The 15,000-nt window shown below is 40.6% G+C and overlaps 1 protein-coding gene across 3 annotated transcripts in view; it reads left to right on the plus strand.

Annotated features, from left to right (window-relative positions):
• The window catches only part of rint1 (RAD50 interactor 1), a 69,504-nt gene that overhangs the window by 13,404 nt on the left and 41,100 nt on the right, over positions 1 to 15,000 (plus strand). For all 3 annotated transcript variants that reach the window (XM_047592261.1, XM_047592256.1, XM_047592257.1), the window contains 5 exons: positions 99 to 227; positions 6,354 to 6,469; positions 11,348 to 11,521; positions 13,582 to 13,722; positions 14,504 to 14,693. In XM_047592261.1, the coding sequence (XP_047448217.1) occupies positions 99 to 227; positions 6,354 to 6,469; positions 11,348 to 11,521; positions 13,582 to 13,722; positions 14,504 to 14,693 (750 nt within the window). The remainder of the gene's footprint in view (positions 1 to 98; positions 228 to 6,353; positions 6,470 to 11,347; positions 11,522 to 13,581; positions 13,723 to 14,503; positions 14,694 to 15,000) is intronic.

A 15,000-nucleotide genomic window follows, 5' to 3' on the forward strand; every position in this document is an offset into this window, starting at 1 on the left:
TCACTCTGTCTTGCAATGAAATGGAGAGTGAGTTTTTGGTATGCATTTATATATTTGATGCAAATGTGAACAGGGGCTTTACCATTTGTGTCCTTCAGGTTCTGACTGTATCCAACACTCCAGTGCCTCCTAAAGTTTCTGCAGCTCTGTCTTCTGCAGAGGAGGCCTGTTGCTCCATGGAGGACCTGCTTGAGAGAGAGCATCTTATTGTCAACATGCTGCACCAGGTAAATACAGTACAGAACACTACGTGGAAATGGGATACTGGGTATTGACTGAAACACAGGTAAAGTGTTTAGCCAATGTAGGTTATATAAATATGCCATGAATTTGCATTCCCAAAGGACTTTTTCTGACAATTATAAATTGCATTCAAGTATCTGGGATGTTGAAGTGACTGGGTCCTGACATCATTCCCAATGTCAGGGTCAGTGCAATCCTTGCAGTTCAGTGTAGTGCTCGATTTAAACACTGATCTATTTAACAACTCAACTAAACTAGTTTATTTATATAGCACTTTAAGCAACATGGATAAAACATGGATAAATGGATACATGGATAAAATAAGAGCATAAAACATAACACAATTAAAAGCAATAAGTCAGTAAAAGCATAAAAAACAATAAAACAATACTAAAAGCACCAAGTGAGTGCAGGCTGTCATGCTGGATTGAACGCCGCGGAATAAAAATCGTTTTTAAGACAAGTTTTAAAAATGGACAGTGAGGGGGCTTGTCTGATGTGCAGTGGTAGATTGTTCCACAATTTAGGAGCAGCAACACCAAAAGCTCTGTTGCCTCTGAGCTTCCACTTGGACCTTGGTACCTCCCGGAACAACTGATCAGCTGACCTAAGATACCAAGCAGAAGTGTAGGGATGAAGAAGCTCAGAGAGGTAAGGCGGAGCAAGACCATTCAAAGATTTAAAAGCAAATAAAATAATCTTAAAATGGATCCTAAAGTGCACAGGCAGCCAGTGAAGAGAGGCCAGAATGGGGGTTATGTGCTCTCTTTTACGTGTTCAGTTAAGAGATGAGCTGCTGCATCCTTGACCAACTGGAGGCGTGCAAGGGAGGACTGGCTGACCCCCAACTAAAGTGCGTTACAGTAATCCAGCCGAGATATAATGAAGGCATGGATTACTGTCTCAAGGTGTCGATGTGCAAGAAAAGGCTTCACCTTTGCCAGCCGCCATAGGTGGGGTGAGGTCACCTCTGTTTTCTTTTCATTAAAATTTAAAAAGTTCAAAACATGACAGGAGTGGCTTGACTGAAAAGGCATCCTTCTTCTTCAATGGCATATATACCTGACTGTCATCAGAATAGCAATGAAAGGAAATACCATGTTTCCTCAAGATGGAGACCAAAGGGAGTAGATACAGAAAGAATAGCAGGGGCCCATTAAATCAAACCATGTGGAACCCCAAAGTCACCTAAGTCGTTTGCCAGGAGGATATCATTAAAAACTCTCAGTAGAGCTGACTCTGTGCTGTGCAATGTTTTAAAACAAGATTGAAAGACCTCCAGGACATCATGCTCATCAAGAAAAGATTTTAACTGAGCATGTACACTGAGCTTTCTCGAAGATTTTTGAGAAAAAAAGGCAGCTTGGAGATAGGTCTGAAGTTGGCCAGCACACTGCGATCAAGGTCAGGTTTCTTCAGCAGGGGTTGCACTACTGCATGTTTAAAACAATCACATTGTGATTCTACATTTTCTTATTATTATTATTTATTAATTATTATTATTATTGGGGTCCAAGCAGCGAAGCTGAGAGGTACCCATTATGATTCTAGGTTTTTGATGATAAAAAAAATTGGTGTTTATTTGATTCCTATACAAGACAGTTGGATAAGAATTACTATATTGTTAATATAGGCTACAGGGTATCATTTTTTCTTTTTCTTTTTTTTTTTTTCTTACATTTTTTTTACATTTTTGGTTGGTGGTGTGCCTCGTGACCTTTCCAATGGACAAAAGTGTACCTTGGCTCAAAAAAGGTTGAAAAACACTGGTCTAGCCTGTAGCGGTTTGTGCGTCCCTCCATAGATATGCCCTCACAAACTATCATTGTGCCACCACCAAACTGTTCATGCTGAATGACATTATATGCAGCATAACATTTCATGTCTGTAATATATGCTCAGGTTCAACCTGCTCTCAGTTCTGAAAAGCACAGGATGCCAGTGGTGGCCCTGCCAGTCTGCTGTTCTGTGGCAAATGTCGGTCAAACTAAATGGTTCTGAGCTGTGAGTACATAGCCTACTAGAGGACACCAGGCCCTCATGAAGTCTTGAGCTGGGAGTGGTAAAAAAGATTCACCTTAAACTTTCTTCTATTATGGTAGGCAATGCAAGCATTGCATTACAATTACAATTGTGAAGCGATATAGACAGTTTTATTTCAAAATGTGAGTCTCGATTGGGAATGATGCGCTATGACTTTTTGAAGCGATCCTTCCAACTGTGTGAGAATAAACGACAAAAAAACATTTTGTCTCATTGAACTGAATGGAGAAGCCAGGAAAAAAGCATCAACATTCCAAAGTTGCCTCCCTGACTTTCCTGAAAGATCACTCAGCCATGCTTTGGAGTAGAAAAATGCTTGAAAGGACGGTATGAGGCAAGGCAAGTGTAGCATGGATAAAAACTGTATAAAAACATGGGATTTTATGTCGGCTTTCAGGTGGCAGGTTTGATCATTGCACAACCTGCGGTTTAGACTCCAGGCTCAACCAAATGGGGTGTGCACCAAACACTTCTCAAACGTTTTCCCATTTGTGTGTGGTAATTGGGTCACATTTTTTGCCAAAAATCTGTGTGTCTACCTGTCTCGTAATAGTCATTGTCGTCTTCATGGTATGCAGAAAAAAATCGTCATGACGCTGCGTCATGTACAAAGCAGGATGTTTTGAATAGAGAGATGGATGTTTTTGACTAGTAGTGAGCTGCTCACTTTTAACTTTCTGCTCTCGTGTCGTTACTACAAGTGCATTTTTGTTAATAATGACTGGATAAGCAATGTTCTTCTGGACCAACCTGGGGGTGAGGGCTTTTCTGTCCTTGTTGGGAGAAGACGGTATACAGTGGGAGCTGGACGGGACCTCTTGGACCGATTAGGTTTTCCAGCAGATTGCAGCTAAGATGGCCAAACTTGGCTTTGTCAGGATGGCGAAACAACTGAAGGGAACCTAAATAAACTTAAGGTCGATTATCCGGCAGCCAAGGGGCACAACAATACGAGTGTTGCTGACAAAAAGGTCCCGAAATATTATGAGGAGATGGATGCAATGTACGGCCACAGACCAGGGGGCGCTGTTTTTTATGTTTTTTGTTTGTTTTTTTTGATGAGAAAAGTGATGAAGAGAGAGACAAAAGACATATGTTTAGGTATGAACATAAGGAAAGATGTGAATAATTACAGAACAAGTAGTTGGGACATAATGATAACATTAAAAAAATAGTAATTATGAAATAATTGCAAAAAAAACAAACACAAGAGGAGGGGAGAGGGTGTAATGTTTGCATGTGAATGTTTGTGTGCCAGTGTGCGTGCATCTTTGGTGTCTGAATCTGTATAGTAGGATGTAGTGAGTGAGGCAATAGTCCTTAATATTTATGATGTAGTACAATTGTATGATATATGAGTAAATTGCAGCAAAGAGGTGTGGGGCCAGACCGTCACTCCGAGACAGAGGAGACAGGAAAACCCACGTGTTCCCCAGCGATGTAGCCTGGGGGCCCAGATGGAGACGAGGGGGACAGCATGCCCTAACTCCACTCCCCTTTATGGTCTTCCCCTGTGTTTATTTCTTTTTGTAAAGGTGTTGCGGTGGGTTGCACCCCGACATGAGGGAGGGTACTAGCCCACCGCAAGTGTCATATTTCACCATGGACAAACCCCAGACTGCATTGAAGAGAGTCTGTCCACAGAGAAGCGACTAGACTTCTTATCTTCTTAAATTGGCCATTCTTATCTGATGGCCAATTTACAACTCGCCATCGACCCCTTCCTTCCTATCACTTCTACTCCACCCCCAACTCCCACCTACACCGAGGGAACCACCCCATTGACTATGACACCTGGCCAGGTGAGAGCACAGCTGGAGAAAGTCAAGCAAGGCAAGTTGGTAGGTCCTGACCGTGTAAACCCCCAGGTCCTGGAGACCTGCGTGTTCCAGCTGACTGGCATCCTGCACATCTTGTTTAACCTGAGTCTGAAGTTAGAAAGGATACTGGTGCTATGGAAAACATCCTGCATAGTACCGGTGCTGAAGAAGCCCATCCCATCTGGCCTCAACAACTTCAGACCGGTTGCACTTACGTCACACGTCATGAAGGTCCTAGAGAGACTCATTCTGGCTCCGCTGATACCCCTGGTGGCCCCTGTCTTGGATCCTCTTCAGTTTGTATATCAGCCTCATGTTGGTGAGGATGATGCTGTTATCTACCTGCTTCAGCGAGCTCACTCTCGCCTGGATGGTGGAAAGGGCACTGTGAGGTTCGTGTTCTTGGATTTCTCCAGCACCTTTAACACCATTAAGCTCTTTCTGATGATTGAGAAAAGCAGTGTTCCAACAAGGGTACCTCACGATTTGATTTGATTTCTATTATGGGAACTCCGATTCTTCGATTATAATGATTGTCCCTACGATTCGATTATTAGTGCCACAAGCCTTCGATTATTGCGATTTTTAATGCTTTTTTCCAGGCAGGATTAATTTTGTCTTCATCTGTGGCTACATTTGTAAATAAATAGCCTATTTTAATTAACTCAGTACCTCTAAAACTACACTCAATAAGTAAATTACAAGGTTTTTTGAACATTTGACTTATATTTTTCAAAGAAACAAAATATATTATTTTATGACTGTTCTGTAAACATTTGCACTTTGACCTACTTAACTTTGACCAGGGAAAGCTCCACTTGCCTGAATAGCATTTCAGGTGCACGAAGTTCGCCTTCTGAGCAGCCACGACCATGTTTCTGGCATTATCTGTTACCAAAACCAAATGTTTATTTGAGATCTGCCATTCTCACTCTCACTGCTTTCTCCAGCAGCTCGGCAATATTTGCCCTGGTGTGACTTTCACTCATCTCTCAAGTTTGAAGAACGTGACTCACCAACTTCCATCCGTTCTTGTCCGACGCGAGCACAAAATGCGCTGTTACAGAGGTGGGGGATTTCTTTCCCTGCGAAGTGTTTTCGAGGGGGTGTTTGTAGCATGGCTCCATGGTGCGCACCACTAAATGAAACCACCTGTTGTTTACTACTGAATATGGGTGTAAATCTGTCACGATGAAAGTAGCTATTGCTTTTGTAATACTCTTCCCCTTCTCCGAGTTCATGGGATGTTTAGAGACTGTCTCCAGGATGGTCCTCTGTGTGGCGGGCACGACCAGAGGATCCTTCTCCGTTTCGGGATGAAAGTGTACAAGTGGCTGCCTCATGTTTGTGGTGTTGCTATAGTACTTTATTTTTGCGTTGCAAATCTTGAGTAGGTCTTGTCAGTCATCTTTCTCATAAAATCCAAAGTACTTGGAATGCAGTCAACCCCCAGTGGCGAGAGAATCGGACACTCTTTGGAGGCTGCTGAAGCTGTCGCCATTTTGCAAAGAAACTAACGTGCTTAGTTTGTTGTGGTCCCACTCACTAAACAAACAGTCCGGGCGTCGTGTGGGTTAAAGTTCTGGTTACATGTTTTTTGATCCGGCCTCGCAGCAAAGCATCGACTTTTTTTTTTCTTTTTTTTTAAAGCATCGATGTTAATTAATTGATGCCGAATGGTCACGTGACAGCCCTAGTATACATAGAGTTGTGTGGAAAAAAACTGCTGATTCCTAATTTCCTCTTCTTTTTTTTTTCTTTTTTTTTTTGCATTTGTCACACCTAAATGTTTCAGATCATCCTCCTCCAACCATTAATCAAAACTGAGACCACCAAATGAATCGAAATTAAGAACAAACCGATCCATTTTGTAGCTTGTTTTTCAGCCGTTTCCTGCTCCACCTCTGACAGTTACAGTGTTGCCATGGAGATAGATACAATGTTGCCACAGACTTGGCAGAGCAATAATTTTAATAATGAGTCAGCCGTGCTGTAATGCTGATTTGAGCACATTCTCAATCTCTCATTGGCCAATCAGATTGCTTGGTCGGAACTACTTGTTGGATAATTAAGAATTCACATTAGATAATTGGACAATATATTTGTACCACCAGAGTATTCAGTACGTGTTGAAGTTATGTTCAAAAGTTGAAACATTTAAATCTGTGCCTAATTATTTTTTTTTCCCCAAATACCAATCTCAGAGATAAAAAAACAATTCTTACTTTCTATTGTTCTATCTTCTAGCACCTATATGGGGCCCAGGCGTGGAAGGATGATGTTGGCCAAACATGTGACCAGGTCAACACTATAGAAAGACACATGAAATATCTGCGATGTCTTCAACATGTAGAGGAACTAAGGTAAGGTAAACAGTTGTAAACTGGTATAGGGACATCCATTAGTTACAAAAAGAAAATGACATATGCAATAGAGGCAAATACCAGGCCAAATGTCTGTGGATCAGTGGTCTATGGCAGTAATGTCATAGCCTTTAAATTTTGCTTGATACAGGTAATCAAATCTGCAATTACTCTAAACATTGAAATCACAAGAAGTACAGTTGCGTTCATATATGTTTGGGCACTTAAATATTTTATGTTGTTTTTGATTTCTAAAACATATTTAAGTTATTTATGAATATAGACTATAATATTAACATTTAATACATAATTTGATATTCTATTATATTTTCTGATATCAAATTCCATCAAATTTGTCACCATCTTCTTACAGTGGCTGGGAAACTGCTGGCAAACTTTTGGACCCGTCATTTGTACCTAGACCAGACTAGGCACCCCACGTCATAGCAATGACACTCCTTGATGGCAGCAGCCATCCCCAGCAGTTCAGTTCAGTTCAATTTTATTTATATAGCATCAAAAACTATTCAAATTGACTCGTTGGTTAGTAATAGAAAAAAATATATATAAAGAGATCAGAGTACAGGAGCTTGGTGCCAGAGAAGAAAAGGTAGAGGACATGTCCTCAGTGCATCGTCCCCCAGCAGCCTAGGCCTATTGCAGCATAACATAAGCCGGATTTCCATACACGGCTTACCTCCACACCGCTCCGCACCACCCACTTTAAATCTATTTCCATTGCTAGAAGGTAGACGGGACGAGGCCAAAGGGATACCTTTCTGGGTACCATCGAGTACCTCCTCTATATTGTCGGTCCGAAGTAGGTGAATTGGGCCCAAAAATGTGACGTAGAAGGCTGCTCACTACTGATTGGTCAGAAAAAAAAATCTGCACCAGGTGCAAAGCAGGATGTTTTGGTTGTGAGTAGAGACAGGGGCGTCGTTTGGGTATGGCAAGTGCCATACCTTGCCATACCCAAACGACCATACCTTAACTTTGGTAGAAAATGTATGGAACGGAGTATGCTACTGGCGCTTCTAGATTTTAACCCCTGGTGTACTTGGACTCAGTCCTGTTCTAATTCTCTCTGACATCTTTGTTATGGTGACGGCTCTTCCACACTGAACGCCGCTCCTCCGTTCTCTGCTCCTCTGTCTCTCACTGAGCTGCGGGCTGTCCCACGCTCAGCGCACTGCATGCTCTCTCCATACACCCATGACTCTGTCACTTGTACGTACAGCGTGTACGCCGCTGCCTCATCATACTGTGCTGCAGATGAGAGACGTGCATGTAGAGCGACTAAATCCTTTGTGAGTTATTAAGTAATACGTGACTTAACAGGCTTAAATATTAATCATATTTCAGAAAAAACACCCATGCATGTTTGGTCAACACTACTTGTCAATCAGAGCACAATGAAATGAAAGATTGAGAATGAAACATTGTGTATCTGTTGCAGTCAGCTTGCTAAGAACAAGCTAATGACAGCTGTCTGTGGATCCTGTTCATCTTGCCACAAATTACAAAAACTTCTAGCTGAGTCAAACCAGCCCCAAACCCCTGTCTAATATATCGCTCATTTAGCTCGATTTTAGTGAAATTTTTAATTTCCTTCCAGATATTGAGTTTATTCTGACTACAGAAACATGAATCCATGTTGGCAATAATTTGTTTAAAGAAATGGCAATTAGGACCAGATAGAGACACCTTCTATGAAGTGGATATACTTCAAATAACTAACACTTATTCATTTGTCTTCCGAGATTATTAAGAGATGGATTTTAACAAGAAAATACTTGTAAAAAATCTTTGTGGAAAGTTCAATTGAACATTTTTTTTTTTTTTGAAAACCAGCATCATGTACAGTAGCCTATGTGGGGAAATCATAGTGCTGTGGAAGCAGAAAGCAGAACACTGGGGCTACTTACTGTGTTGTTGATCTAATGCTGGTGAATTGGCCATAAATATGTTAGCTGTGGATCATTTAGCAGAAAAATTGTAATCCTTGAACTGATGTTCAGTGATGCCTTTGAGTTGGGTTGGAATGTAAATCGCCTGGATATTTTGGTTCATTCTGTTGTTGGTAAGAGACAAAGTTATATTGTGAACCCCTGTGTGGGGTATTGTGAATATAATCCAATCCATAGTATTGATAGTAATAATTGATAAATTGTCTAGATACTCGATACACACGGTGACATCTTCCTCTTCATGTTTACGCTGTCAGTGCGAGGACATTCAAGCCAACAGCAACAGGATAGCAGGGCTCCATCGCGTTCACAGCGCATTCACTATGCGCCTAAAGCCCATAGATATAACCCCGAAAATCCACCGGGTCCGTCCGTGTCGCGCTGCTCAAGCGTATTTGGTCCGTCCTCCACTTGGCGTCAACACTCACCGGGCACGACACGGGCGTGGAACGGCAGCATGGCGCTGGCTTGCGAGCCGGCCATATTCACGCGATATCACGAGATCACGCGATAATCCTGGACGTTTACGAGACCGCGGGATTACGTTCCATCCTTTGTTCTTTCTTGTATTGTCCTTATAAAACGAATGTGTTGTATCATACATTATTTTAATGCTGCTCCACTTCAATTCGACCATGACGCAATGTTGATGTGAAATTGTGAGGCTACGTGAACAGCGTATTGTGTTTTATTTTGAAAGGGGACGGAAGTGTTTCACGTTGATTCTGTGTCGGATTTCCTGTCCTGATGCAAAACTAGAACTGCTACAGAATGATTTGTTCATCTAGCGACAGGAAACACGACCCAGAGTCTGTTCATGGTATTTTATTATGAAAATAATAATTGAAAAAAATGGCGTGGCCGAGCGTCCAAACGGAGCACTACGGAGCCGGTGGAGGTTGATATATTGACTTTGAATGGGCGCGTATTACTCGCGATGACGCGACGCTTCCAATACGCGACACGGACGGACCCAGTGGAATTTAGGGGTAACACTTAAATGCCACCTCCGTCTCTGTCCATTTGAACGATGCGTCGACGCACCCGCCATCTTGTTCAGGGGGAAACTGTGTCTACTGACTGTATTAGTTAACGGAGGCAGAGGTCTATCAACGATTCATCAACGATCATCATAACTCACAGAAATTTCAACCGGTTTTCAATCCGTTTGGTTTATTATACATGTCAGACATATATTTATGATACAATTTGGTTAAATTAAAATTTGGTTAAATTAAAAATGCAGATAATGTGCAGCGCCATTGAAAGGCTCGAAAGGCATTTGTCACAACGGATTGATATTAACAATAAAAACAGTGATAATGATATATTTAATAATGATAACACAACAGAGTTTATGATATAATGATCAAAATAAAACAAGATATAGTTACAGGAAAATTAGTCTTAAACTCAGACACACTTTAATGATCCACGAAGGAAATTACTTTGTCACGTAACTTCATTGCACATAAAAGTAAAAACTCATATGTTGTGTTATGGTGTTTTCTTGTCCTCTGGGGGATATATATCATATATAATAATACATAGTAATAATGTATTTTATTTATAACTAACTTTTTTTTAGGGACAAAACAACTCCATCTGACCAAGGCTGGGTTCTGTTTATGTAGCTACAGTTCAGACACAAAACTTATATATGAAACTGATAGGCCACTTATTGCACTTTTTAACTATCCATTGTTCATGCACTTTATTTACTGTTCAAAGGCTTGTAAGCTACAGTTTGCACTGTTTCAACAAATGAAACTAATTGTCTCACCACATCTTTGATTAATTTTGTCCAGCATTTCCAAGCTGTAGACTCTCTGTCCAGTCATAGCCATGTATGATGTAAGTAATGTTTTCAGTTTTCAGTTCAGTTAATTCAATCCAAATCAATGGAACATTCACAAGATGTCACCAAAATCACACTGTCCCTTTAAAATTTTTAATAAAATTATGTAAGCCTATCGAATGAATCATATTGAATCGTACTGTTGACTGAATATCGTATCGTGAGATTAGTGTATCGCTACAACCCTGTTAACAACCTACATTTAAAAGTTGCATTTTGTGTTTACTTGTGTTATCTTTGTCTTATATTTACTTATATTTGGTATTTGTTTGATGATCTGAAACATTCAGTTGTGACAAACATGTTTCAAATAAGAAATCAGGAAGAGGGGCAACACCTTTTCACACCCCTGTAATTGGATTCCACATCAGTGTATTGATGGACAAGGACCCAAAATAGCAAAACAACAAGAAATACAATATTCTGCTAGTCTGTTACCAGAGGTCAACTCAATCAAGCAAGCATTTCACATGCTGAAGGCCGTCCTAAAGGCAAAAAGAACGAAAGACAACTGCGATTAAGTTTTGGCAAAACATCACAAATGACAAAACATTCTTTAGAGATGATCATGGTTTAGATTTTGGGCAGTCATTTTCTGAAAACAATTCTCTACCATGTGTTGAAAAATTAACATATTATCCATGTTAATTTTTCCAACACTTGAAATTAGGGGACTGTGTAAAAAAATAACCCAATTCACACACCTTTCCTCTGATCTGGATGTGGATACCTTCAGAATTTGAAACTCACTTTCACTTTTTCACTTTGCCCTTTCAAAGTTATATACATTATATAACTGTAACTTAAGAATATTTTGACGAATAGCTAAAATAACAAAAGACATGTAGTGTATAGACCATATACGGTACTCCAGATTTCTGATGTGTGCACACCAGACTCGATGACAAGTTTAACAGAAACCTGTTTTTTTTTATTTTAAAATAAAATGAATATGTTGAGTTTTATTTTTACTTTTAAAGGAGTTGTACCTGTCTGTGTTTTCTGTGGGCTTACAAAAGCAGTGATGTATTTCGTGTTGTGTGTCCACAGTGCTGCAGTCCAACAGTGCTTGATGACCAGTAGTGTCTGGGAAGCTATAAGGGCAATAGATAGTATGGCAGTGCTGGATTTTGAACTGAACCAATCCAGGTGCTTCCATCTCCAAGACTTCCTACAGGAAACACTATTCTTCTGGCACAAGATCATCAAAGAACGACTGACCAGGTATTCCTACACCCATCTTCCGAGTTATTTTGTCACTTTGTGTGTAAATATTAAGTTATACACTCATAATGTAGTGCACCCAGAAAGTATTCACAGTGCTGCAGTTTTTCCACATTTTGTTATGTTACAGCCTTATTCCAAAATGGATTAAATGAAAATTTCCCAAAAAAGTTTACACACAACACTTCATAGTGACAATATTATTTTTATTTTTTTTTTGAGAATTTAAATATAATGAGAATAACAAACTAAGAAATCACAAGTATATCACAGCCTTTGCCATGAAGCTCAAAATTGACCTGTTGTCATTGATCATCCATGAGATGTTTCCACAGCTTAATTGGAGTATACCTGTGGTAAATTCAGTTGATTCAGTTGACAGTGCATGTCAGAGCACAAACCAATTCAGTTCAATTCAGTTTTATTTATATAGCACCAATAACAATACAAATTCTCACAAGACGCTTTACAAAAACCGGCCTGCAACCTCCAGAGCAAGCCTGAGGGTGACAGTGGAGAGGAAAAACTCCCTTTTAACAGGAAGAAACCTTGAGCAGAACCTAGCTCATATGGAGGGACCCATCTGCCAAAGGCCAGCCAGGTAGAAACAGAGACAGTAGTTACTAATAGACAATAAATGATAAGAGATGGGAAATCAGTTATAAGATATTAGAGGACAGGAACCAGAGAAGAGAGAGTGGAGGACATGTCCTCAGTGCATCGTCCCCCAGCAGCCTAGGCCTATAGCAGCATAGCTAAGAGTGGTTTAAGTCCAGCCCTAACTATAAGCTTTGTCAAAAAGGAAAGTCTTAAGCCTGACCTTAAAAGTAGAGACAGATAACTGAAGGCTCTACCTCCCATTCTACTTTAGAAACTCTAGGAACCAAGCTAAAACTGGAGTAATATGATCTCTCTTGCTAATTCCTGTCAGTGCTTTTGCTGCAGCGTTTTGAATCAGTTGGAGGCTTTTTAAAGAGCTATTTGGACAGCCAGACAGTAATAGGTTACAATAATCCAGCCTGGAAGACACAAATGCATGAACTAGTTTTTCTGCATCACTCTGAGGATCTTCCTAATTTTGATGATATTACGAAGGTGAAAGAAAGCAGTCCTGGTCACCTGCTTTATGTGAGAATTAAAGGACATATCCTGGTCAAATATAACGCCAAGGTTTTTCACAGTAGTACTGGAGGCCAAGGTAGCGTCATACAACAAAACTAGGTGATTAAATAATAAATCTCTGACATGTTTAGGGCCAAATACAGTGACTTCTGTTTTGTCTGAGTTTAAAAGTAGAAGATTACATGTCATCCAAGCCAAGCCTTTATGTCTTTAAGGCATGCTTGGATCTCTACAGCAATCCACCAATTAGGCCTGTACGGTAGTGTGGCTAGATGGAAGATGCTCCTTTTTCCAAAGACCTGTCGTTTGACAAAAGGCACTCACACCATGAGAAACAAAGTTCTCTGGTCTGATGAGACAAAGATTGAACTCTTTCGCTTGAATTGGCATGGTTGGAGGAAACCAGGCATTGCTCATCATCAGGCCACTACCATCCCTACAGTGAAGCATGGTGGTGGCAGCATCATGTCGTGGGGTGTTTTCCAGTGACAGGAACTGGGAGACAACGACTCTAAGCACGCCAAGATGTCAAAGTACTGTCATCAGGCAGCTCTGTGAATGTCCCACACTTGAATCCAGTTGACCATCTCTGGAGAGATCTGAAAATGGCTGTCCACCGATGCTTCCACTCCAAACTAAAGGAGCTTGAGAGGTGCTGCCAAGAGAAATGGACAAAACTGCCCAAAGATACGCGTGCTAAGCTTGATGCATCATATTCAAAGACTTGAGGCTGTAATGGCTGCAGTATTGAGCAAATGCATTTGATTTTTTAATAAATCTGCAACATTCTCAAAAGAATCATGTCACTATAGGATGTTGTGTGTGGAACTTTGAGAATGAAAAGTAATGTAATTCTTTGTGAATAAAATGAAGCGCTGTGAATACTTTCCAGTTACACTGTATGAGCTAATTTGCATTCTTAATTTCTTTTTTTCTAGTGATTTTGAGAAATTACTGACTTACCTTCATTGGCCAATCACTTCACCTCCTACTCAGTCACTGACAACTGCTGCCAATTGCCAGGAAATTAGCAGCCAGCTGGATCTAATTGTCACACAGCTGCTTGCCCTGCAGACTTCGTATCCTTTCATCCAGACCAGACAGACAATGATGTTGTGTAGATTGTGATGGACTAAAGATTGTTGAAGATCCTTGTCTGTGCCACCAATGTCAGTGACTATAGCTCTGCCCCTACCACAGAGCTCGTCTTATGTATCATTTTGTTTAACCATAAGGTGTCCTTCTTAGTCCTGCTTCCACAGACCCCAACAGCATAGAAGAGGGCACCTGCAACAGTAGTCTGTTTGATCATATCCTTTGTGCTGATGTGAAACAATCTTAGTTTCCTTAGGAAATAGGGATGGCTCTGACCTTTTTTGGACACTGAGTCTATGTTAGTCAACCAGTTCAGTTTGTGATCCAGCTGTAGACACAGGTAGTTAAAGGTTTCAACCACCTCATTCCATGCTGGAATGCATAGTCTGATTTGTGATACATGATGTATCACAAGTTGGAGAAATACGTTTTACTTAAAGGGACCATGACCGGTTACTTTTGCAACAACTGATACCAGTGAATATCCACGTTCTTCCCCATTAGGAAGAACTAGCTGGTGTCTTTGTCAAAGATTTATATATGGCAATAACTCATATTTAGATATAAAGTATTTGTTGTTGCTGTATAAAGTGTGTATAAAATGCTGTGACTTGTATATGGTCTTTGTCTCTACCACTGAGGGCACTGTTCATTAATTGGCTAATATGCTTTGGTGGAAAAGTATGTCATATTATGTGTCCCAAGTGTCTTTTGGGGAGGATTTGAAACACTGCATGTACTTGTTTCTTTAATTTTCCGTGGCAGAGATGACCTTATATCTCAGAGAGCTTTGACCTCTTTTCAAAGTCAACCCTCTACCATGCCTGCATCTTCGGCCGCACCTCTGTCACAAGATCCTCCTCTCTGTTTGCCCATTCAGATCATGCTGGTTCCACTCATCAGAAGGTTCAAATATCACTTCTGTGGGAACCGGCAAACCAACTGCCTCAGCAAGGTCTCTGTCACGCGCGCACACACACACACACACACACACACACACACACACACACACACACACACACACACACACACACACACACACACACACCTATGTCCAATCCTAGTAAGAATCAAATATATCACTTAGGAAGGACAAAATGAATGCTTCAGTGCAGGTTAATCCATCATCATGATTAATCTGATTAAATTTTTTTAACAGCATTAACCTATCTGCAGTGCAGAATGGCTCTGAACGTCTCTGTCAACGCATTTCGGGCAGTTTGTCAAAATAGAGTTGCCATCGTGCATGCGCAAATGGGCAG

Source organism: Mugil cephalus, chromosome 8 (genome assembly GCF_022458985.1).
Source record: "Mugil cephalus isolate CIBA_MC_2020 chromosome 8, CIBA_Mcephalus_1.1, whole genome shotgun sequence".
Classification (NCBI taxonomy): domain Eukaryota; kingdom Metazoa; phylum Chordata; class Actinopteri; order Mugiliformes; family Mugilidae; genus Mugil; species Mugil cephalus.